General features: G+C 37.3%; 1 protein-coding gene and 1 pseudogene across 8 annotated transcripts in view; one reads left to right on the top strand and one right to left on the bottom strand.

Annotated features, from left to right (window-relative positions):
• EXOC6B (exocyst complex component 6B) overlaps positions 1 to 27,550 on the bottom strand; it is a 708,873-nt gene that overhangs the window by 620,634 nt on the left and 60,689 nt on the right. For all 8 annotated transcript variants that reach the window (XM_030877541.2, XM_060309973.1, XM_060309972.1 and 5 more), the window contains exon 2: positions 3,155 to 3,320. In XM_030877541.2, coding sequence (XP_030733401.1) covers positions 3,155 to 3,320 — 166 coding nt within the window. The remainder of the gene's footprint in view (positions 1 to 3,154; positions 3,321 to 27,550) is intronic.
• LOC115864097 (general transcription factor IIE subunit 1-like) lies at positions 25,713 to 27,053 on the top strand (annotated as a pseudogene).

Raw genomic sequence — 27,550 nt, 5'->3', positions numbered from 1 at the left:
AAGGAGATATCATACAGTGTTTTCCAACTTATTTTATGTAACATCCTTTTACTGAGGATCATCTTAAGAAACTAGTTTTTCAGGAACACACCTTTGAAAACTTTGCCCTAAACTATACACTATACACTATACCTGGACTATCACTTTCTGAGCAGATTACCACATGCACTGCCATTGTAGCAAAAATGCAGCCATAAACATAACATAAATGAATGGGCATTGCTGTGTTCCAATAAAACTTTATTACAAAATTAGGAGGCAAGCTGGATTTGGCCTGCAAGATATAGCTTGTTGATCCTTGGTCTAGAATAAGTGAGATTGAAAAGTTTATTATTCAAACCAATAAATGAATGTTATTCAAAAATGGGATTAATATCAGCTCAATACAAGAAAAAGCTTTTAAGCGATGTGAATAAAAATGGGGTGGGTTGCCTTGAGTGATCATTGTTCAAGAATAGATTTTTTTTCACATAAACAGATTTCAAAAAATCCAACCTTCCATAAATACTACTAAATTCAGCATTGCTGTTTCTACTAAAATAACTTGTTTACCATTTCTGAAATTTTTTTTACCTCAAACTCATTGTAAGAAATATATTTTACATTGCAACCCAGTACACAAATATAGGGAATGCAGACGCGTGCACACACACACACAGAGAAACAAAATTTTTAAGAAACAATGTTTGGACTTACTGCATGTAATACACTTCGTTGCTTCCTTTTTTATTCTATTTCAATTTTTATTAAAAATACTGATCATGGCCCACTAAATTGATTTCATGCAAACCAGAGTTCTAAAACATCCATAGGAGCCTAATCAAAGCTTCTGATAAGAAAGGTAATTACTATTTCAATACTATTTGAACATAACAATGGGAGGAAATCTATACTGCCTGTCTAGGATGCTACTTGTTGCTTCAGAGAACATATATATGTATGTGTGTATATATATACACACACGTACCAACATACATACTGTGAATCAAAAGAAATAATGGACATCCTAGAGAGAGTAGGATTTTTCATTGTTATGTTCAAATAGTACTGACAGTAGGTAATACTTAACCTTTTCCATTTTCTAAACTCTTTTCTCAAGTTCAAGAATTTCTAAGTTCCACAGGCTCTTAACACAGGTTGAATGGATGTCCCCTAGAGCAGAGTCTCCCAGGTGTTAATGGTGAGCATTATGGGCAATATTCAGGTACTTAACCACATGACTACTTCAGTAACCAGACACAGAACACCCCGTTGCCCATCATGGACAAAGAGCCCAAGGAGCAGAGGGAGAGGTTTTGGAATACAGGCATCAAGAACAGCCCAAGGTGAAGATGGATGGGAAGCTGGGATGGCTGAGTGAGGACAAACAGCACACACAGCTCCTGGCAGAAGCCCCGTATCTTTGTTTTCACATATTTCAGATACTTCTGTCCGTCTGAAGCTTTTCAGCCCCCCAAAACTCAGTATAACTTTTTAAATGGAATCAAATTGTTCATACTTTTTAATCTGCTTTATACATTAAGCAAACATTTCTAATGCTTTCCCATGTCAGATATCCTTCTACAATATATTGTAGTTTATTACTCTTTTAAATGGATATACCATGATTTATTTTACTAATCCTCTAGTACATCACTTTCAGGGACATCTTAAAGTTTTAGTCATTAAAAAAAAAACACATGAACATCTCTGTACATGCACCTGTAGCTGTAGAATAAATCTTAAAACTATGTGGTGTTTTTAGTATTGATAAATAAAATTGCTCTCCTTAAAAGTTGTAACAGTCTACATTCCAACCAGGCATTCCCAGGTTGATAGGTATCATCTCCAATCTTAATATTTGTTTCATTTTTGTCATTTTATTAGGTGGCACTTTATTGTTTAAATTTGCATTCCTTTAATTCTAAATTGTAGAGTCCCCTTATATTTCTTCTTATGTAAACTGTATATTAACATGTATTTCTCAGTTTTCTATTAGAGTGTTCATATTTTTCCTATTAATTTGTAGGCTTTTTCTATGTTAGGATATCAATCATTTGTCATGTGTATTTGTAAATATTTTTATTTATTATTTACCTTTACATTTTTAACTTCTACGTAGAAAGTTCTTTCATTTTAATGTTGTCGTACCTATCAATATTTTCTTTCTGGCTTAGGAACTGTGTTTAGAAATGTATCCCTCACTCCTAAAAATCACATAAATATTCATCTACATTTTCTACTAGTTCCTTTATGGTTTTTTTACATTTAACTCTTTAGTTCATCTGAAATTAAATTTGGTACATTGACTGAGAAAGGAATCTAAGTTAATTTCAATTAAAATAGTTAAGCATTAAAGAACATTAACAACAAATCAGAAGAGTTGTTACTTTTGGAGGGGAGGGTGGAGAGAGTCACTGAGAAGGATAAAAAAGAGAGATTTAATTTTGTTGGCAATATTATATTTCTTATGATGATTGGATAGCTGTTGTACAGGTCCATAAACTCTTATCTGAAATCTTGGGACCCAATGTGTTTTGGACTTCAAAATTTTGGAAATTTTATAAAGATAATATGGTATATATTGTTTATTATGTAACAATGGGCACTAGGACAGCATCCCATAATCAAATACAGTAATATTTCTGTATCAAAGTCAGTTACCCAAGATACGTGAATTTGCTATGCCAGGGACAAAACCAATATAGCTAGCCTCTTTCCTGAACTTAAATCTGTCATATCAAGAAAGAACCTTCATGCTTTGGTAGAAGACATTCTCCAACTAACACTAATTTTATATTTCCTTTGGCTCAGATTGCCTTGCTGCAAAGACTTCTACAGCCATGCCTTGCAATTCTGTCATCCAATAGTGATGGCTTTCATCTAGCAAGGAAGCAGACAGATGACATGAAGAGTCAACCGAGTTTCTGTGTGAAAGAAACTGATTCTTGTCATTGGTTCTCATCCACACATAGTTATCCCAAATAAATTTTAACTTAAAACAGTATCCTTTCCAGCTAAAAGCCATAATCCCAGTTATCTATGTTGCAGTATAAACTCCTTTCTTACTATTCAAAAATGTTTAGTACAAATATGTCACCTGCAATGTATTCCCCACTCTTAATGTTCATCAAAATCCCAAGACAGAGAGAAACAAGTCTTAGAGTCTCCTTACTTTGAGTTTCTGGGCTTCTCCTCTTACTTTCAGCAGTTCCGTTATAGAGTCCACAAAGCCCTGGTAATGAAAGTTACACATTTTCTCAATTTCTCGGTCATGATTGCGGATGCGAGTTTCAAGCTTCTCCATGAATCGTCCATGTTCTTCACCATCATAGACAGACCTTTTAAAAAAATGGCATGGAGATTATACCAGATTTACATCTAAGAAAGAGAAACAGAATTACAAACCCAGAAGCAAATTTATTTGGAAATCAGGTATTTAAGTTACATAAACCACAGAGTAATCCAATTGTATTAATGTTGCCCCAATGCTAGATGAGTATTTTTTTTAGGAAAATCCAAAATTTTGTTTCCTTATTTACTGAAAAATATGTAAGTGTTTTACAGTATTCATCACAGAATTCTCATCATAAAATGAAAGGACTGAATTACAATTCCTCCGTGCCTTTCTTTCTCAATTAAACTAATCTAGAAAAACTTAATTTTGGATAAACCCAACTATACATTTACTCCAAGATTATACCCAAGAACCTGACACTGCTGGAGAGAAATCACGTAACTGTGCTGCTAGACTCAGTTTAGCTATCTTACGCCAAATTTAAATTGGGCAGCCAGACACCAGTTAAAAATAATGAAATTATCCCGCCAAATACCACCACCAAAAAATCACTTTGTAGTCTCCAAAATGTGTGAAAACCTTACTTCTCCTCTCCTCAAATGTCTACCCTCTCTCTGGCTCTCAGCTGCACTTCACAGGAAAAAAAAATTCCTCTCCTCAACCAACCTACTTACATCTGAAACTCCTATTCTGTCCACCCTCCTATAACAATGGAAAAAGTATTTCAAGCTCTTATCTACGGTCATTCTTGTTGTCTCTAAGAACTTTACTCCTGCAGTTATTCCCTTTTATCCCTATCCTGTATTATATATTTCTCCCACTCCACTAAGTCATTCTCATGGCTATTTAAACATGACTTTAAGAAACCTGTCCTTACCTACACATTTCCCTCCAGCTACCATCTCATTTCTCTGCTCCCCTTCCCAGCAAAACTTCTTTCTACTTCCTCAGCCCCCATTAGTTAGCATCCATCCTACTGTACCTAAAGGCAGCATTTGTTATGGTTTAAATATACCTTCCTTCTTAAAACACCATTTTCTCTAGACTTCAATGATACCACACTAAGTGATTTTCATCCTTTTACTGACATGCCTTCTCAATCTCCGTCCTGGGCTCCTCCTCCTCTATTCTTTTTCTAAATATTCGTAAAAGCTCTTCTCTTCCCTACCTATGCCCTCTCACCAAGAAATGCCAGCTAATCCCATGTCTTTATAATACTATCTATTACAGTGGTAGACTTCCTAATCTGTACCTTCAATTCTGAGCACTAGACTCAAATACCCAGCTATAATTTAACAACTCCAATTGGATTTTCAAAAGCCATCTCAAATTTTAACATAGAAAAACAAAAAAATCATCTATCACCAAACTATCTCCACTCCCAAACCTGATGCTCCCCACCACTCAGCTACCCCATCTCAGCTAATGGTACTATCCAGTTGCCCAAGTCAAAAATGCAAATCCAGGAATCACTCCTCATGTACCTCTTTCCATCATACACCCCATCCAATCCATTAGTAAGTCCTGACAACTCAACCTCCAAAACATATCTTAAAATTGACCACCATCCCTCCATTTCCACTAAAACCCTAGTCTAAACCTGTATCATTGGCACACTGGATCAATGCAATAGCCTCCTAAAAGTAAAAGTCTCCGTTCTGCACTCTTCATCCCCTCTACTCCCTGTCCCAATGCAGATACTCTCCACACAGCAGTAAAAATGGTCTTTATGAAGCAATAGTTCAGATGTAGCCTCATGCTTAAATCGCTCCAATTCGTTCTCTTTACAAAAGGAATAAAAATCACAAATCCTTACCACGGCCTATAACATACCACATAATCTAACCTCTGATTAGCTCTCTAACCTTGCTTCTCTCTAGGTCCCACCCCCTAGCCTTGCCTTCCTCCATCCTCTATGCTCCTGCTACAGAGGATTTTTTTTTTAGCCTCTTCCTGCCTCAAGAATTTTGTTTTTACTGTTCTTAGGCTAGTAACACTCACCCCCTATATCTTCAAGCAACTTTCTCCTTCTCATCATCCATAGTTTGTTATCTATCTTCCCCCCAACCCATCCCAATTAGATTGTAAACTCCGGGGCAAGAACTTTGTCTGCCAATTCACCACTGTACCTCTACAACAGTGCCAGACAGGTAATAGGCAGTGAGTAAACGTTCATTGAGTAAATAAATAACGTTATCTCTAAGAACACTTTGATCTCTGATATTTATTCAACAAATATACATTTGCTCATTACCAACATTTTCTGGTTCTATAATCATTTGTAGGTACCAGATCACCACCCTGGTCCTGTGGATAAGAGAGCACCCACTCCTCAGCAGATCACTTCCACTACCCAGAACTCAAGCAGTAACCATAGAAAATATATATACAAGTTTGGATTCCAGTAAGAATTCTGAACACTTACTTCAGAAAAACCAGAGCAATCCAGATTCATTCTCCTTCATTTCAAATAAAGGGACAAGATCTTCAAATAAATTATAAACAATCCCGGCTTTGACAACTAAGACATACTATAGCATAACCACTTGCCTAGAAGAGCTATTGGGAAACACAAGACAGAATCTACTATTGACATTTCAACTAACCTCAAAAAAAGCATAACTTTTCCCCTTCCAAAGGAAAGGAAAAGAAAGATTTCCATGTAAAGGCACCAGTATTCCTTGCCATTTGAAGAAGAGGAATAACCACGGAAAATTCATCAGTCTAAATGGCATAAGAAGATTATTATTCAATACTGAGACAAGCCTCTTGGTTTCAAATTCAGTTATATCTTGACCCATTAATACTTTTAAGTTAGGTAGTAAGTATACTTCCTTCTACAATGTAAAACTTTTTATTTTTCTCCCTCCAAAGATCTACATTAATATGACAAAAGATAACCTCAAGGAGAAGAAAATCTCATAGCTAAGAAATTCATAATTTATCCTAGCTCCCTGAACTTTCTATAAAAAAAAAAAGTATAAATCAAAGAAAGGAAGAGTGGATTTTTGCTGCCTGACTGCATGGCCTTGGTGTTTAGCAATGTAATTAACTAGCTATGAGTCTTTGGTCAATTCAGTTCATCTCTCTCACCCTCAGCTTTCTCATTAGAAAATAGGAAGCAATCAATTAGAAATCCTCTTTAGCATCAGCCTAGCTCTAAATTTCTGCAATTCACTTCCACTTTCAAGTCCAGTCAGCAATAATGTAAAGATCATACATTTTTCAGAACAGTGTAAAGAGGTAGTTCAGAACAAGTTAATGAATTTTCTACATCCTTATCACTAGGCCCCACCTGTTTCTCCTATTTTAGGGTCTTTATGATTCTAAGTCTCTTCAATTATAATAATGTTGAATAACATGAAAGATTTATAGTGAATCTCCTGAATATCTTGAGAATTTTAAAAGTTAGAATAAAATGTAAAACCCACACATCTAAAACAGGAGTTTTGGACTATATTTAATTAACCTGTGTTCCATGAGTATGCATTTGGAAAACCACAATTTCCAGATTTTATGTGTATAAGCAGAAGCACATATGTGTAATTTTTAAGGGAAACATCCACAGTTTTCATCTGGTTATCAAAGGGTTAAAAACCACTGATTTAAAGGTTTTGTTTCAAACTGCCTAACAGGAAAAGGCAACTATAATTAGTACCTAACAGTTCAACTCACATCAGCATTTCACCTGTATCTCAGACTTAGTGCTAACCAGCTATCAGATATAAAATGCTAAAAACAAAAATAAACAAGTCTTTAATTCTGGAAAAGTCATAGATCTCCTGAAATTAACCTAATATTGGTAATCAACATTGCACCTGAACAGTTATCTCCCTCCCCCACAATAAATGGATTAAACTGGAGAAAGACTGCCATCTAGTGATGGCCCATTTCCAACATGCTTTGAAACTTAAATTTGATGTGACCAAGCAAAGAGAGGCTGCTTAAAAATCTAAAAACTATATTCTATAACACTTGCTAGCCAAAGTCTTATAACTTGTTATTAAATGATATTTTATATAAAGTACTCTAATGTTTAAACATCCGTTTCTAATAGAAAGCAGGATCTTGAAAACCATCATATGCTTTTGACATGTGTGCCATAGGTATGTCACAATTAAACAAGACTACAAAATAAACTGCACCACTGCTTTAATTATTTATGATAATCCAAAGAATATTCTGGTACCTAGTGAAATGTAAACAATAAGATATGTTTGGAAACTAGCAACTTTTAATAGCCTAAATTTTTACTCAACTACATAAATGCTGCCTTGTGGAGTCTAATTTCCAAAAAATCCCAAGTAAACCACAGGTTTTTGCAAAAAGTAAAATGTTTTACCCTAGTGTCCATATCTGACACATACTTCTAAACATTCCACCTAGATTAAGAGAGAGATTTTAATTTATAAAACACTTCAGGAATTCTATTCAACAAAAATATTTATGATTCCCAAGTACTGAATCATTACAGGATTATATCACTTGCAAGAACTTAACATCAGCTCCAATCTGTCAAAAGAGAAAATAAATAAATAATGTAATGAGCATGTGTTATCTCATTTAAATCCTAGGCACCTTATAAATTAGACATTATTCCAATTTTATAACTGAGGAACTTAAAACCCAAGAAGATGAAGTAATTTGCCAAATCCACACAGCTAGAAAGTGTTCTCTGTAGTACATCAGTCTGTCTCCTTTTAGAGCAAAGGAAAGTAAGAAAGTCACATGGACCCCTAAAACGTTAGAGTTGAAAGAGGTCTCGGGGATGGAATACAAAGCTTTTATTGTACAATGGAGGAAACTGAAGCCAAGAAAAGTTAAATGCCTTAATCAAAATTATATTGCTTGTTACTGATACACCTGGGCCTGACTCCCAAAGAAAACAGGAAAAACTAATGCAATATGAAGCCTGACACAAAGCTAAGTGGTTTTTTAAAAGACACACACACACACACACACACACACACACACACTTTATGATGAATTTGCTCCCTATTAGTTGTGCCTACACAACAGCTATTCCATTCTTCCTGCTGGAAGAGTTCCAATTTGTTCTGGTATTTCACCTTTCCATCCTACCGCAAGGGGTAAATACTAATTTAGACCAATCATGGTAATTCCATTCCCCTTGTCAGTGACCAATTAACAGATGACACAAGTCACTGATGGAAGTAAAGGGAATTTTGGAAGTGAGGATCCAAGGAAAGGTTTCTTTCCTGAAGGATGCAGGAAAAGAAACTGCTTTTCCTACTTTGGACATTGTCCTATACAATTCTTAGGGATGAAGCAACCATCCTGAGAAGAGAGGAGATATTGCCAATAATCTGAAGATTGCAAAGGGGAAAGATGGAAAACAACTGGGTCCTTGATGATGAGCCAATCCTGAAACAGTCCTATCTCCAGCCTTCATGTTATGTGCATTAATAAATTTCCTATTTTAAGGGAAACTTCCTATTTCCACTTTGTCTCAATAGTCTGCTACTTTCAAAACAAAGTATCCTAAATGCACAACACTGTTCATTCTTCAAAGGTAGCAGGCAAATCAAAGAAACAACCAGCAACCAGTCAAAGTCTAAACATGGCTAAGGAATCCTGTTTCCAGGACCTAGACTGCTCTTTCTGGTTTTCTTCTTAGTTAAGAGTTAACTCTCAATCCACTCTTCAAATCTCAGCTTGCACCTTACTTTTTCTGGAAACCTTCTCTAATCACATAGACTCTGTTATGTGTTCCTCCTTTGTTATTAATGCCATCACAGAATCTATTTAACTATATTCTGATTACCCATTCACTTGTCAGTTTCCCCACACCAAAATGTTAATCTCCTGTGTGTTGAGACTGTGTCTTACCCATTTTATCTCCAGCTTATAGCACAGAGCCTGGCACAGAGGAGATCCTGCATGTATGCTAAAGATAGAGAAAGAGAAGTAAGGGTAGGAAACTAACATGTGGGTTTCTGACTGCCTCAAAGATGGATGCAAAAGAGTATCATATCAAACACAGTTTATCTGTTGAGATGTTTTCAGAACCAAGGAGAACTTCAAGACACAAAAGACTGAACATTTTGCTTTTGTTTTTGATTAGTCCAAGAAAAAATTCCAGAATTTTTGTTCTTTTCTTTTTCACATATATGTTTTTTAACTTCTGTCATGGTTTTAGTCCTGAAACATTTTCTTCTTATTAAGCTCCATAAAAGCATCATTAGTATTTCTGTTTATTCCAAAAGTTAAAAATAAAGTAGAAAAACAGATTTGAGCAGGATGTTGAAAGAGAAACTGCAGGAGGTCAAGAGGATTTTAAAGTCCCCTTCCCTTCCTTACTTCAGTTTGTCTATCAATTTAATTCAGACCTTACTATGGTAATTTGGATGCTCTGAGTGCAAAATGTGAAAGTAGATCACTGTATATCACCATCCATGACAGGGGAAGCATATGCTAATTGATGAAGTCTAAGCTGAAGACTACACCCAAATGTTTTTGTACTGCCACAGGAGACCAAATACATTCAAATCCTTTTCCCACTTTGCAAATACCAAGGTATCCAACTGGCTTCACTAAGATAGCCCACGCAACCAAAAGAAGTTGTGATGGAACTCTCCCTCAAGGCAGGAAGGGAACCCCACACTTCCATGATGGCTATTTTCAAAGGGATAAAAACAGGGTAGAGAAGTTTCAAATGGCACCTAGCCAAAGAGCCTACTAAAACCCAGGTATTGGTTAAATAGCACAGGAAAGTGGAGAAGGGGACCTTGTCACAAACCATCAGTCAAATCAACAACAGACTATTAGGAAATAAACTAACGAAAGCAAGAAAACTCCAAATTAAGGATATGAAGACTGCTCTAACTACTACTATGATAATGTCACACTGTTAGAACAATTAATCAGCATAAGCAACTGAAGACACAAAAGCACTACAAGATATGTTAGTGGCTTCATCTTGGCCTCTGTATCAATTTGCATTAAGTGCAATAAGATTTATTTCATTGCAGCTTTCAGTGGTGGTCATAAAATCTGACAGCTAAAAGTTGGGTTTCAGATGCTACTGCCAAATAAAAGAAATACTCCATCTACAGCCTGGTGATATTGATTGAATCTAATACGGTTGGTATATACAGGGTTATAATTAACACTGGTAGATTAGCTCCAGTTTCACTGCATGGAATTCAAAGTGTCAAGTTTAACACTTAAACAGGTAAAGCTAGAACAAAATGAAACTAGTGATTCACTTACTATCCACCACCATCATAATGTGTCTGAATCTAGTGTATGTTAGTAGAACTCTTCAAGATCCTTTACAAAAGATTTAAGTATTTAATTTAAATAATTGCTCTGAAGAGCTATGAAAATATTGTAAAAGACTGCCTATTAATTGAAGAAATGCTTCAGATTCTCCACACTTAAAATTATCATTATGGTTCCAGTGACAGCGATCATAAAGGTATTCACACAGAAAAACAAACCAATGGGGGACAGGTATTAGAAACACTTAAGTGAATAGTCCTGGTCTCCTTATGCATGTAGATTTAATGTGGGTCTAACAAAATTAGACCAGCCAAGTTTCCCAGAATCACTAAATCAAACTATAATAAATGTGACGTCATTTGTAAATGTGTATGTTGTGTATAGTATGTATGTACCTACATAAGTACACATTATATACACATATATGTATGTTATATAGTGTGTATGCTATATGTATGCATCTGTGATACACACACACATGCATGAAACAAACACACACGCACATACTTTTCTGATTTTCTGAGAAAGAACCAGACTTGCCAACATCACATTCAATTCCTGGTCTAATTTCACACCCCATGGCCATAAATGATCACAATTTAAGACACCTTAAGTCTATAAGCAATGAAGACCCTGAAAGGAGGATGGATAAAAGGTATGAGAATAGTTTCCATCCTAAAACATGATGGAGAACTAAGTAGGCAAAACAGGATAAAGTTCCATGGACAATATGTAAGACCGGATATACCATGAAAAACCTTTCTACTACTAAACTTCTAAAACTGCTGCATTAAGTTTCTAAATCTTTTTTAGTGCGTGGCTAAGCAAAAAAGAAAATAAGGAAAATTTCCAGAGGCTAAAACAAAACTAGAACAGGACTCCAGATTCTACCAATCCCTTATAACCTAATGCTTCTTTTTTTTTTTTTTTTTTTTTGCTGTACGCAGGCCTCTCACTGTTGTGGCCTCTCCCGTTGCGGAGCACAGGCTCCGGACACGCAGGCTCAGCGGCCATGGCTCACGGGCCTAGCCGCTCTGTGGCATGTGGGATCTTCCCAGATCAGGGCACGAACCCGTGTCCCCTGCATCGGCAGGCGGACTCTCAACCACTGCACCACCAGGGAAGCCCCTAATGCTTCTATTTTATAGCTATATAGAGAACAAGAGACAAAACCTAGGGCCCACAAGAGACGGGGAGTCCAATGAGAGGCCTCCAAGTGAATAAAGCCAAGACACCCAAGGGCTACACCCTTAGTGAAAGATGTAGAAAAATTCTTCCCCATAAAAGGTGGCTGAAAGGAAACTTCCTTGTTTTGGGCAGGGAAGCGGGGAGACGTACTCCTGGGATAATTTGAAGCCACAACCTGGCCTTCTCACCCAAAGTGAGGGCCCATGTTCATACTTAATATTACCTGTGTGGTCTGAGATATCTCAAATTGAGAATTTATTTTAAAAGTCTGGTTGTTAGTACCCCAGAAAACTGACTGAAGAAAAGGAAAAGCTTCTCTAGAGGAATACTTCTTAACAATAGTTCTAATTATTTTCACAAATAATAACATTCCTTTGAGCTGAACTCAAGTATCAAAAACCATGAAACACACAAGGAAACAAAGCATATAAACAAGAATCAACAAAAACAACAGAATCAGACCTGCTTGAAAATAAATATGTATAAATTAAAAATAAATGTGTAATATATTTAAAGAAACATGAGGGAATTACCAAAACAAAAACAGACACACTGGAAAAGATAGAACTTTCTGAATAAAAACTATAATTACTGATATTTAAAAATTTAATAAATGGGAAGGGACAATATTTAACTAGGAAGTATGCGTAAAACTTATACAAAATGCAGCACAGAGACAAAAGATGTAAAATGTCTTAGTCTGTCAGGCTGCTATAACAAAATACCACAGATTGGGTAACATAAACAACAAAAATTTCTCTCTCACAGTTCTGGAGCTGGAAGTCTGAGATCAGGGTGCCAGCATGGTCAGGTGAGGGCCCTCTTCTGGGCAGCTAACTTGTATCCTCACAGGGCAGAAAGGGCAAGCAAACTCTCTGGGGCCTCTTTATAATGGCCCAGAAAACTAATCCTGTCCATGAAGCCTCCACTCACTTGACATAATCACCCCCAAAGGTCCCATCTCTTAATCCTCTTAATACCATCACCTTAGGGGTTAGGATTTCAACATATGAATATTGATGGGACACAAAACACTCAACCTATAGCAGGAAACAGTAAAGAAAGGTTAAGAACATGGAGAATAGGATGGGTTTAATGGGAGCTCTAGTAAAAAATAACAAACAGCTTCCCTGGTGGCGCAGTGGTTAAGAATCTGCCTGACATCTGCCTGCAGGGAATACGGGTTCAATCCCTGGTCCAGGAAGATCCCACATGACTCAGAGCAACAAAGCCCGTGTGCCACAACTAGTGAGCCTGCACTCTAGAGCCCGCGAGCCACAACTACTGAAGTCCGTGCACCTAGAGCCCATGCTCCACAACAAGGAGAAGCGACTGCAGTGAGAAGCCCGAGCACCGCAACAAATAGTAGTCCCGCTCACCGCAACTAGAGAAAGCCCACATGCAGCAATGAAGACCCAATACAGCCAAAAATTAAATAAATAAATAATTTAAAAAAAAAAAAAAAACATGTAATATTCGGAGAAATAGCTGAGGATTTCCCAGAATTGATGAAAGATACAGGAAGTTGTTATCCTCAAAGTAAAAAGACAAACCTATAAGCCTCACCAAAAGAAGTCCCCCAACAGAGGAAGAGCACTCTTCTCTATTCAGCTCTATCTACCAACATTTAGAACTGGCTGCCATTCTCTTTATGACTCAACTACAGTTGTGTGTAGAACCTTATACTGATGGAGCTAATTATACAAATACATGAACCGTTAGCAGCATCCAAACATCTGGTGTGTCTTTTGCCAACTCATTCTTCCACGACTAGAACATTTATTCCAAACTATTGCCATTCTCTTTAAGAGTCCAACCTTGATCCAGCAACTTACTTTTGCCACCTAATTTCATAAAGAAAATACAAGCTTATTAGGCATGAATCTTCTTAATTCCCTGCATTCCAATATACAAGTCTATCTATATCTATCTACCCTTACATTTGTGCATTCCTATCTCAATAAAACAGACAACTTACCTTACTTATAAGACTAATCCTATGTTCTAAAAATCTCCTTTCCCCTGTACCCCATCAATACTTTTTTAAATGTCTGTACTTTTCATGTTTTAGCTCTACTGACTTCTTTTTCTTAACAAAACATGTCCCCTCTTAACAAAATAACTTGGCGCTTTTTTGTGTTTTTTAAATGAAGTACTATTAAATTAAAATCTCTCTTCCAATAATTTTAATCTGGTATCCTTTCTCTTTCCCTCTTTCTCCTTTCACAGTTAAGATTCTTAAAAGAGCAGTCTATACTCACTTCCTCCATTTCCTCAAATTGGATTTGCTCTTCGATCCAGTGTAACCTGTTTCTTACCCACATCCCCCCAATGAACCTATTCTTGCTAAGGTCAATAAAAGCCTACTAATTGTCAAATCAAATCATTTACTTGACTCCTCTTTTATATGTGCCATCGCTAACCACCTCCTCTTTCTTAAATATCTACTCCCAGGGTTTCTATTACATTCCCCTTCTCAGTCTCCAACAATTCTTCGTCCTTCTGGCCCTCAATACCTGCTTGGACTTCATCTCTTCTCATTCTTCATATTCCCTCGGAGATATCACCAATACTTCAGCTTTCACTGTTAATTAAACATCTTTGGTTCCCAAATCAATAACAAGGCATATCTTTCAAATCCTGTAAACCTGAATATTCAACCACCATTCATCCTCAAATACATCTCAAACAGTGCATGTCAAAAGTTAAAATCATTAACTCTTCTACCCAAACCTGCACATCCCTCCTATATTCACCATCTCAATTGAAACAACCAGAGCCACCCAGTTACCAACACTAGAAATACATAAGTTATCCTTGACGCCTCACTCAACCTCACACCTCCCTCCAACTAATCAATCAATCACTAAGGCCTCCCAATCTAATTCCATAATAGCTTTTCTATGTTTTTCTTCCTCTCTATCCTCCTCTGCTACTGCCTTGCCCTGCGTCATTATCTCTCCTCCAAGCAACTGTTTTCACCTCCCTCTCCTTACTTTCCTAAAAATCCATGTTCGATACTTCTCTCACAGTAATCTTCTTTAAATGAAATATAATCATGAAACACACACACCACACACACACACAAACACACACGCACACCACAATTTAGGATTAAGTCCTGCCTCAGGATCAAGTCCAAAGTCCCTAGCATAGTATGTAAGACCCCATCCATGTACAGATTTATCTCTGAATACTCCCCACACTCACTCTACAACTCTGCTTGAAGTTCCCTGAGTGTGCTATGTAGTCCCTCTGCCTAGAATCTCCTTATTATCACTTTATCTGGGAAATTCCTCCTCATCCTTCAAGATTCAGCTCATAACACACCCCTACTATAAAACCTCCCTTCCTACTACAACTACTATACCCTAATATAGAAACTCCCCTCCTTACAAACTAGGCAGAACCTAAGAAACTGTTCATAAAGCCAGCAAGAATTTAAGCTTGCACTCTCTGGAGACATTTACACCAAATAGGACTGTGAGTCCATTCTTTGAAGATTCATACTGAAGGCTACTTTTCTCCTGCTTACTGATATGCTGATATTAGGCATTTTTTCCCAAAAGAAGCCAACTTCAACTACATTAAAAACCCGTTACATCAAAAAATCTACAAACAATAAATGCTGGAGAGGGTGTGGAGAAAAAGGAACCCTCTTGCACTGTTGGTGGGAATGTAAATTGATACAGCCACTATGGAGAACAGTATGGAGGTTCCTTAAAAAACTAAAAATAGAATTACCATATGACCCAGCAATCCCACTACTGGGCATATACCCTGAGAAAACCATAATTCAAAAAGAGTCATGTACCAAAATGTTCATTGCAGCTCTATTTACAATAGCCAGGACATGGAAACAACCTAAGTGTCCATCAACAGATGAATGGATAAAGAAGATGTGGCACATATATACAATGGAATATTACTCAGCCATAAAAAGAAACGAAATTGAGTTATTTGTAGTGAGGTGGATGGACCTAGAGTCTGTCATACAGAGTGAAGTAAGTCAGAAAGAGAAAAACAAATACCGTATGCTAACACATATATATGGGATCTAAGAGAAAAAAAAAATGGTCATGAAGAACCTAGGGGCAAGATGGGAATAAAGACACAGACCTACTAGGGAATGGACTTGAGGACACGGGGAGGGGGAAGGGTAAGCTGTGACAAAGTGAGAGTGGCATGGACATATATACACTACCAAACGTAGACAGCTAGTGGGAAGCAGCCGCATAGCACAGGGAGATCAGCTCCGTGCTTTGTGACCACCTAGAGAGGTGGGATAGGGAGGGTGGGAGGGAGGGAGATGCAAGAGGGAAGAGATATGGGGATATATGTATATGTATAACTGATTCACTTTGTTATAAAGCAGAAACTAACACACCATTGTAAAGCAATTATACTCCAATAAAGATGTTTATAAAAAAATAACCTGTTACAGCATGTAATAGCCTATTTTTAAGAAATATATTTAAAATTCTATTTTAAAAAGATGAAGAAAGAAATTCTGTTAAAACACCTAGACCTATCCTTGATAAGTCATATAAGATAAATGGTACCCCTTTACAGTCACAGTATCCTCATTTACCACCTGTCTCTCATTTTGACACTGTGCAAATCTGAACCATCCTTGAACCTATGAAACCATGTGTAATTTGAGGTAAATTTCACCAGAAGTACTATCATCCTGTTTTGCCTTAAAGTTCTTGAACAAATGCATGATAATAGCCTAGAAATTAATGAGCACCACCACTATTGACATTCACTGATGGAAAGCTGAATTGATACTCTTTTGTTTTGAAATGTTTATTTGTTCATATTGTTGAAAGGGTACTACACTGAGCACTCTACACAGTAATGATTTATTTACATGTCTATATCCCCTACAGGACCATGAGTTCCTTGAGGGTTTACACCTGGAACAATGCCCACCTCCCACAGAGAAGACAAAGTGACAAAGGGCCTAAAGCAGTGCCCAAAAATGTTTCAACATTTAGACTTTCTCCAAAGACAAGCACTAGAGTTAATAATAAACATTCTTGCTTCAAAAGTAAATTCAAGTTCTAGCAGTGCAAATAATTTGTACTTCAGCTAAAATGCTAAATAGAAAAGGAAGGAATTAGAGGAAGAAGGGACTTAGAAGGTTCAAGGAAATCTACTGTAGAAGTGTCTGGGAATAATTTATTTCCCTAGCTCTCCTCAAACCTTCTCTGGAAGCTAGGAAAAGGAAGATGATTAAATTGCAACAAGACCTGGCTCTGAAGGGAACTGGTATTTCTGGCCCTTGTTGCCAATAGAAGGGGAAGGGTGACAGCAGTCCCTAAGGGATTTTAGAAAAAAATTGCTTCCAGGTGGAAAGTTTTTATGGTACTCTGCAGCCTGGAGCCATTTTTTGCTTTCTTTCTTAACTACTGATGATTAAACCATGGACAATCAGACTGCAACAATGGAAACAGCTCCCAAACATCATGGTTATATGCTCCAAATTACCAAGCTAACTCTCAAAGGAGAGAAAAAAATTTGTTGGCAAAGTCTTTCTTTATTTAAGGGGGAGGGCAGGGTGGAGTCTGTTAAAGATTTTTATTTGGTAGAACATAAAAGTAGTCAAGAATTCTGTACCATAATGATAAACATTAGTCTCATACCCAGACTAGACACCATAATGTACAGTCACAGAGAGCTGAACAAAGGGCAATGCTAAATGCCCTGCTATTTAGCAGAATATTTTCATTATTCTATTTTGACCTGGATCAAGTGTTCTATTAAATGGTTATCACAGGGGTATGCAGAGAAATCCTACCACACATCATATGGAACAGGTAAGTTGATTTATACCTGATCATGGTTTTGAAAAAACTCTGAGGTGCAAGTCTGAGTTTGTAATGATGGCTCAAGAACATGAGGGGGAAAGTTACGTATAGTACCAATTCGTAAGAAAAGCAAAGAAAATTAGAGGCCAATCATTCAACCACCCAGCAACTCAGTCTAGGAAATCTTACTATACCGATATCACCCAGAACATTAAAGGATAAATCCAGCTCAAAATTACAACAGGAAACATAAGCATTTTAAAAATAATGTACCAAGCCCTCTGTTGAACATTTTACATACACTAACTCACTTACTGCTCAAAAATAATCCTACTGGAGTAGTTACCAATATCATCATTTCACACATGAAGCAACCTTTCTGACATTGCCAGTACACAAAAACATCCCCAGGTTGCTACAGTTATATCAAGGAAAAGATGAAAGAAAAAGGATGAGAGGGAAGAAAAGGAAAATGGGACAGAGGAAGATGAGCACAAGAGGGAGGAGGCAGAGGAGAAAATCACCAAAATAATACAAATAATACAAATGGCAAAATGGTCTGAATGGTTCAAATGGTTTGAATAAGGCAATTGTGACTTTCTTCTACTTCTCTAACTTTTTATTTTCTTAAACATGTATTGCTTTTATAATTGAGAAAAGGAAGTGCATTTTTAAAAGTCTAGAATAGTACCTGGTTCATAGTAGATGCTCAATAAAATATTAATTAAAATTAAAAACCAAACAAGAACAAACACTTCAGAGTAACCTGGGGCCTAGTTTTTAATAATTATTCAAAAACAATTATGTAAAAAAATAGAGAAGAATTTCTTCTCACAATCTATCACCTACAAACCCAAGAAGCAATCACCACTGATCAGAATTTGTGGTTTTTTTTTGGTCACGCTGCCGCAGCTTGTGGGATCTAAGTTCCCCGACCAGGGATCGAACCCATGCCCCTCTGCAATGGAAGCATGGAGTCCTAACCAATGGACTGCCAGGGAATTCTGGAATTTTAAAAATTCAGTATCTCTTCTATATTCTAACCTTCTCATTACTGATCATAACTTCAAAATGTATTTAAAACATACATATATTTGACACACTGAAATTTTTTATTCGAAAACTCACACAGCAGTTTCCTAGAGCCCTTCCATAGCAACTATGAACCTCACCAATTAATGTTCTTTCATGATCCTTCAAATGGGAGGGGAAGAGGGGGGCCTCAATGGTTATTACCATGGAACCTCTGATCTATTACTCAATTTAAGTAACTTGATTTGTGAATTGGAAAAGTAAGCTATTTTCTGTTGTTTCCTATACCACTAACATGATATGCAAAGAACTCCCTACCAATATCATAAAGCTATTTACAAAAAACCCTTCATGTTTTAGATGAAAATAAATGAGGACACACCCCCTCCTCTCATACCATGTTTCCATTAGGAATCATTACTGTGCCTTTTTTTCACAGAAGCATTTGCTTAAGGGCAGTATACACTAGGCCATTTTAAAGATCTCTCTTTAATATGGAAATATAGAAATGTACCAAAAAAAGGAACCTCAGAAATGATTGGCCTTAATTCACAAATACAAGTTCAATTTTTTTTAAACATCTCTATCACATACTTGCGTCTAGCTTCCACTGAAACAGCTCTAGTAAGGGGAAGTTCATTACAAGGCAACCAATCCCATTTCAATAGCTGTTGCAAAGTTCTTATAAAAAATAAAATTTGCCTTCCTATAATTTTCACCAATTATCTTATTTTTGCCCTCAAAGGACCACCAAAAACGAGTCCTTGGTCCCTCCTTTCCCTTCTCCAGACTCAACAATCCAAATTATTCAACTATTCTACATACAGCCTTTCAATTCAGGCTTTTACCCTCTAGACACATTCTAGTAGTCAACATTCTTAAAATGCAACAAAACAGGCAGTGTAGTACAGTAGGCAAGAGCACAGGCTTCAAAGTCAAACTTCCTGGATTCGTCTTGGTTATTAATTTTGTGACCTTGGGAAAGTTATTAAACTTCTCTATAGTTTAGTTTCCACGTCTATAAAATGTAGATAATAATAAAAACCATTTCATACAGTTGCTGTGTAAAGATTAAATGGCATAATGTAAGTAAAGCATTCAAAACAGTACATGGCACACAGAAAGCACACTATAAATATAAGCAATTTTCAGATCAAACATGGTCAAACTAGGAAAATAAGACTCATCTCCTTTAACTTTGTTACTCGGCCTTATTAAAACAGCCTAATGCTTTAGTGTTTCTGGCAGTTATACTGTACATTGAGCTTAAAGTCACATAAAATCTTTTAATTTGTTTTTATAATACATTGCTATATTCATTCAGTTGATAGTCTGAATCTACTACTTACTATCTATTACAATTATAATCCTTTTTCCAGTCTTCTGAGATCTTTTTTTTTTTTTTGCGGTACACGGGCCTCTCACTGTTGTGGCCTCTCCCGTTGCGGAGCACAGGCTCCGGACGCGCAGGCTCAGCAGCCATGGCTCACGGGCCTAGCCGCTCCGCAGCATATGGGATCTTCCCGGACCGGGATACGAACCCGTGTCCCCTGCATCGGCAGGCAGACTCTCAACCACTGTGCCACCAGGGAAGCCCTGAGATCTTTTGAGACATAATTTTGTCATTAAACCTTCCATGTTCATGTTTTGCTTTGTTAAGTAGGTACATGAATATTTTCACAAAAGAAAACTCAACTATGAGGAAGGGCAGAAACCCAAGCAACTCTAGGACCTAAGAAAGGAGAACCCTGGAAAACACCAGCATATAAGAGATTTTCTGGTTCCATTTTGAGGGGGAAGGAAGAACTGTTAATCACATAAGGTCAAGTAGAGAGCTTGAAAAAGTAAATGTTCAATTTCAAAAAAAAAAAAATCCAAGATACAAAAGAAATCACCAACCCCACTTTCTTTAGCCAAGATTCAGCCCCCCAACTGTGTCCAACTTGGAGAGAACTTGCTATGAGCCAAAGCTTTTAATGTCCCTCTTTTTTGAAGGCACAGTGGAAACAATTCCCTAGAACAAAGGAGTTGTGTCAGCGAGCTCTCTGCTTTTTCAAGTTGGAAGGACAGTTGATTCACACCATGTGTCAGCAAGAAACACCAGTTAGAACCAAGTGAGATAAATTTTAGGGCTCCTGAGCTGTTTAATATTAAACTGTAATAAACCATCTTTACAGCAAATTATTAACAAAATATTTGTTTACCCTCCCGTTTATATGCTTCCTTCCCTTGAAAAGAAATTCTAAGACAATTCATAATTCCAAGGTCACAAATGCACCACCAAGAAATCATTTTCAAATGTCAGCATCCAGAACCAATGATCTGGATCATACTCCCAAAACATTGCCCTGGCATATCACAGTCAGCCTTGCTATACAGTCCTTTGTGTTCCAAGATAGGGCTAGAAATGCTGGTCACTGTCTTTGATTAAGACTTTACTTCTGTCATTAACTCTCTCTACATAGAGTCATTTTAGTATCCACTCTAGTCAATAAATTTACTTTATGCCTAGACCAAGAAATAAAATACATGTTCAACTACATAAATGACACTAAAATGATCTTATTTTTAATACTTTGAAAGATAAAAAAAGATCTGAAACAACCTTGATCTATATGGACTTATATGGAAAAATGGTTCTAAAACAATCAAAATAAAATTTAACAGAATGAGTGATACCAAAACTCACACGAAAAAAAAAAGACTGGAGACAGACTAGCTTAACATGTTAAGAGACATTTTTCTGAAAACAGAGGTCACTAAAGCCAAATGATTGGTTCAATACAAGGAATTAAGTAATTTACAATGGGTAACTGGGAAAAATTAATTGCCTGCCTTTCAGAAATGACCCTATGATTAAAGTTTGTTATATATAATTCGTTAGATATCTACCTGAGGCCTAATGCATATTTTCATTACTTATCTATCATCAATTATATATTATCAGTTAATCTGGCCTAGATCATATGACTTCTTTGGAGAATCTGACATCCTACACAGGTCAATTCTCAGTTAACAAAATGACAATCTAATATGGCCCCAAACATCACTGAAGAAACAAATATTGCTTACCAGTAAATTACTTCTCCATAGGGTTATGTTTAGGTCACTCTCCAAAAGCTATGGAATATGCTTATCACACTTCAGTTCTCCAATCTAAGGAGTAACTTGATTGTTTACTTAATGAGGGGAAATGGGAGTAATTTTCTTAAATGTTCATGATACACTAAACCAGAAGAAATAAACTTTTAAAAGGCAAGAGAAATATGACTACTAAGTAATAAAATAACCAAATAATAAAATAAAATGACCACAGCAAGTTAAACAAAAACTGTTTTCTCAGGCTTCCCTGGTGGCGCAGTGGTTGAGAGTCCACCTGCCGATGCAGCGGACACGGGTTCGTGCCCCGGTCCGGGAAGATCCCACATGCCGCAGAGCGGCTAGGCCCGTGAGCTATGGCCACTGAGCCTGCGCGTCCGGAGCCTGTGCCCCGCAACGGGAGAGGCCACAACAGTGAGAGGCCCGCGTACCACAAAAAAAAAAAAAAAAAAACTGTTTTCTCAGAAACAAGAAAACTGGCTATACCAGGTGGTTTGGACATTTTACCATCATAGGCTCACTTAGTAAGCATTTATTGAGAATTTACTAAAATGAAGACAAGAATGTTTCCCTTTGAGGAAGCACATACTATAATAAGAAACACACAAGGAAACACAATTGAAGGTAATTATAAATCTGTATAGAAATTAATATAATGTTTAAATCTGTACACCTAAATCTGTACAGCATTATAAAAACGTAATGTTTGCTGTGGAATTGGATTAATCAGAAAAGGCTTCTTGGAGTTGCTGAAAAACAGTAAAAAAAAAAAAAATGAGGGGGAAAAAAAAAACTTAAAAGGATACAGAGGAGGGAAAAAAGAACACAAACAAACAAACAAAACGACTGCAGATTTGTCATCCAAATTATGTAAGCAAGAAGACAATGGAAAGATATCTCCAAAGTGCTGAAGGAAAAATTGTAGACCTAGAATTCTATAGCCAGCAAACATATTCTCGAAAACCTAAGGACAAAGATTTTCTTTTTTTCAGACAAAATCTTAGAGAAGATGTTTCCAGCATGCCTGCACTACAAGAAACATTAAAGTAAGTTCCTTAGGTGAAAAGAAATAAAATCAGGTCAAAATATGGATATATACAAGGGAATAAAGAGCATAGGAAATGATAAATATAAAGATTTTTATCATTTTTTAAATTTATCTAAAAGATAACTGAAAGTTTAAAGCAAAAATAATAGCAATGAATTGTGGAATTCATAACATATGTAGAAGTAAAATACATGCTAACTATAACTCAAAGGTCAATGGGGGAAATAAAAGTATACTGTTACAAGGATCTTATGTTATATATGAATAGGTATAATATCATTTGAAGGCAAACTGTTGTCTTAATCAGTTCAGGCTGCTATAACAAATTACATAGACTGAGTGGCTTCATAAAAATTTATTTCTCACAGTTCAGTAGGCTGAGAAGTCCAAGATCAAAGCACAGCATATCCAGTGTTTGGTGAGGGCCAGCTTCCTGGTTTACCAGACAGTCATCTTCTCACTGTATCCTCACATTGCAGAGAACAGAGAGAGAGAGAGCAAGCTCTCATGTCTCTTCTTACAAGGGCACAAATCCCTTTCAAGAGGGCTCCACTCTCATGACTTCCTCATGAATTAATTAACTCCCAAAGGCCCCACCTCCTAATATCATCACATTGGCAGGGGGAGTGGGGGGGAAGGGTAAGGTATCAACATATGAATTTTGAAGGGACACAAAACATTCAGGCAATAGCAAATGTAATAAGTTAAAGATGCATATTGTAAACCGTACAGCAACCACTAAAATATATATATAACAAAAAGGTATACTGAATAAGACAATAGTGGGGGAAAATTGAATCCTAAAATATATTCAGTTAATCTAATTTAGTTAAGGAAAGTAAGAAAAGAGAAAAAAAGGGACAAAGAACAGATAGGACAAATGAATAATAAATAACAAGATAACAGACTTAAACCTAGTCAAATAGGTAATTATATTAATGTAAATGATTTCCTCTTTTCCTGCTTTCTTTTTAATTAATTAAGTATAATTCCATTTCCCCCTTCCCATCTTTTGAGCTATTATTGTGATTTCTTTTGTGGTGCCTTGCTGTAGTTTTGTTGCTTGTGTTTACCCTGCTTGAGGATCTTTAAGCTTCTTGGATTTCCATTTTAATATTCCAGAGAAAACCACTTGGAGCTTTTTAAAATGTTTCTGGTCTTAATTTTGTGGAGGTAAGCCCATATCTGTAAAACATATAATAATATTGCTTTTTTTTAATCAGTTTAGATATTGTCTTTCTGCTATAATCAGAGCAGATTTACCTCATCATACCATATCATTCCCCCTCCCTCTCCTCTCAACATACTTATACCACTTTTAGTTTTTCTAAAGGTTATTTTTGTAATTTAATATACTATGCTTAATATTGTACTTTTATTTCTTAATAATATACTTATGCTTTTATTTCTTACATCATCATCTATGACTACCTTGACCCCCTAATTGTGCAAAGTGAGGCATTAGCTCCCCTTTACTTTCTCTTCATTTGTTTTCCTCACTTTCTTCCAACTGTTGAAGTGAATTTTACATTGACTGGGTTGGGTTAATAACATATATATTCTGTTCCAGAATCATAATTGTCTTTTATGGTTTACCAGTACTTTGTCTTTAAAACCAATAAACAACATTTGTATTAGTTTAACTATATAAATATTCTTCACTTTTAAGCCAGGTTGTATACTAAGATTACCATTCCTTTCTTATGGGAATCTCCCCCCCTTTTTCTGGAAAACTCTCTCTTGATGCTCCCATTTCCCCTGCTCCAATCTGAACTGACACCTATCCAGGCTTTCTGCATACCTATTTTTGATGTTCTTTCTTGGTTGACTTACAGAGCTGCTAAGATGATCAGAAATTAAGGGAACAAAATGCTGGAGACCAGGGGAAGAATGAGAAGGGGTGTGCCAACATTCTTTAGTCACTTTTTCCCAAGATATTTGCCAAGTCTGCACACAAGAGGCTAAGTTTCCAGTGTAGGAATCAAGCAGAAGAGGTAGAGAAATCAGCTTTTGACAGTTTTGTGGCACTGAAGTGACATAAATTAGAGACAAGAGGTAAAGATCCTAGAGAGGAAAAATGGTAAAAAACACAACACTCTTCTGTTTTTCCCTCAATACATGCGCTGAATTCTTAACCTACAGCGGGCAAGAGTCTAAGACGACAAGCATAGAAGCAGAACAGAGTTTTAGGTAGTCTTGAGGTATGGAGTAAAGATTAGAATGCAGTGTCCACCTGAGGAAAGGGGCCCTAATCATCACTCCAACGCTGTTTGGAAAATGTGAAGGACTATAGCAAAAGGCAGTACTGAACCAGAGATAGCCATAGCTCTGACCCTGACTGGATTCAGATCACTGCCACTCTATCCACCTTACCGAAAAAGACGGGGTTGGGGGGAGTTTAACCTTCTCTTACGGAAGAGAAGGTTACCCAGAACCTCCAAGAGTTTTTTATCTCCATGCAGTCCAAAATTACCAAGCATGCCAAGGGGGAGGACCATATAACTGAAAATCAAGATCCACAGATGACACAGATATTGAAATTATGAGAAAAGGACTTTGAAATGTCTATGATTAATATGATAAAAAAAATAAAAGGAAAAAGAACAAAATAGACAGAAAGATGGAAAATTCACCAGAGCCTTGAAATCTATGCTATTTAAAAATTGAGAAAATTCAGAAGTGAAAATGTTATTTTTAAAATTAAGAGCTCCATAGATAGTTTATCAGCAAGAGGAGATTAGTGAAGATAAACTAATAGAAAATATCCAGATTAAAGCATAAAGAGGAAAGTAGCACGTGGTTTCTAAAGCTGGTCGCAGGAATAGTGCGTTCTCTTTGTCGCACAAGTGGCACGGCTCGTTTAAGCCAGTAGTGGAGGCACTGAGGGAAGCTGCAGTGGGAGTGTTCAAGGATTCACTCTGGGTCCCCTAAGGTGTTTCAGGCAAAGGTAACAGGCTAAATGATGTGGCACAGGGCCCTCCCCATGCAGGATGTGCTTTGGTCAGTACATTTAAAGTTGAAGTTTGCTGCTAAAGATGGCAGATCCAGATGTCCTCACCGAGGTTCCTGCAGCATTGAAGCAGTTAGCCAAGTACGTGATCCGGGGGTTTTATGGCATTGAGCATGCTTTGGCCTTGGACATCTTGATCCGAAACCTCTGTGTGAAAGAGGAGGACATGCTGGAGCTGCTCAAGTTTGATCAGAAGCAACTTCGATCACTCTTGAATAATTTAAAGGGAGACAAATTCATCAAGTGCAGAATGAGGGTGGAAACTGCTGCAGATGGGAAAACCACTCACCACAACTACTACTTTATCAATTATTGTACTCTTGTTTATGTGGTAAAATATAAATTGGACCACATGAGAAGGAGGATTGAAACTGATGAGAGATATTCCACCAACCGGGCCTCCTTCAAATGTCCCATCTGCAGTGGTACTTTTACAGATTTAGAAGATAATCAGCTCTTTGATCCCATGACAGGAACTTTCCGCTATATTTTCTGCCACACAGAGGTCAAAGAAGATGAATCAGCAATGCCCAAAAAAGATGCACACACACTTTTGGCAAGGTTTAATGAACAAACTGAGCCCATTTATGCTTTGCTTTGAGAGACAGAGGATGTGAACTTGGCCTATGAAATACTTGAGCCAGAACCCACAGGAATACCAGCCCTGAAACAGAGCAAGGACCGTGCAGCAACTGCGGCTGCAGCTGCTGGCCTGGCAGGTGGGCACCACCAGGAAGCATGGGCCACCAAGGTCCGTCTTATGAGTACTTATACACTCAGAATGTTGTCATTAACATGGATGACCAAGACGATCTTCATCGAGCCTCACTGGAGGGAAAATCTGCCAAAGATAGAACTATTTGGTTAAGAGAGAGCACTATCGAAGGAGCACGTAGTTCTGAAGAGATGAAGGAAGGTGGCTTAGATATAGACTCGTTTCAGGAGCGTGAGGAAGGCCGTGCGGGGCCAGATGATAACGAGGAGGTCATGCGAGCACTGCTCATTCATGAGAAGAAGACCCCCTCTGCCACAGCAGGCTCAGTGGGGGCAGCTGCTCCTGTGACCACTGCCAATGGCAGTGACTCTGAGAGTGAGACCAGTGAGTGAGACAATGACTCTCCACCCTGTGCGGCAGCTGTGGCTGCACATCATGGGGAAGAGGATGAGGAGGAGGATGAATTTGAGGAAGGAGCAGATGACCCCATTGTCATGGTGGCTGGCCGTCCGTTCTCCTACAGCGAAGTGAGCCAGAAGTCAGAGCTGGTGGCCCAAATGACACCAGATGAAAAGGAAGCGTACATAGCAATGAGACAACGCATGTTTGAGGACCTCTTTGACTGAGCTTTCCCTACCTTCTCCGCCCTTCTCTAATGCTCATTTCAAAAAGAAATTCCCTACCTTTGAAGAAAGTGTTTAGTGGCTTTCTGCCCCTCTTGATGTAAATCAACTGTTAATCTTGTGCAAAGAGTAATGGGAGAGAAAGTTTGATTTTTATGCCAGAAACTTCCCCACAATGTAGGTAGCATTCCCTTTCCTATTACTACAGTATTAATATTTTGCTGTATTTCCTTATCTAATTTTTTTCCTTTCCCTTTTAAGACACATTTTCTCCCTTCTGAAATGAGTGCGAGAAGTCTAAAGGTAAATTCTTCATGTCTGCCTGTAGAAGCTCACTTTGATAGGTTACAGTAATTCACTGACCACATCCTTCTTATATATTCTGACCAAGCATTCCAAACAGCTCCTGATATTGCTGCCAACCAAGCAGCTTGGCAACAGGCAAATCATTGATGAAGGAAAAAAAAAAATCTTAAGACTTCATATTGCTTCACAGTTTA

The sequence above is a fragment of the Globicephala melas genome, chromosome 12, assembly GCF_963455315.2.
Source record: "Globicephala melas chromosome 12, mGloMel1.2, whole genome shotgun sequence".
In the NCBI taxonomy this organism is placed as follows: Eukaryota; Metazoa; Chordata; class Mammalia; order Artiodactyla; family Delphinidae; genus Globicephala; species Globicephala melas.
This window is presented reverse-complemented; position numbering and strand designations above follow the sequence as displayed.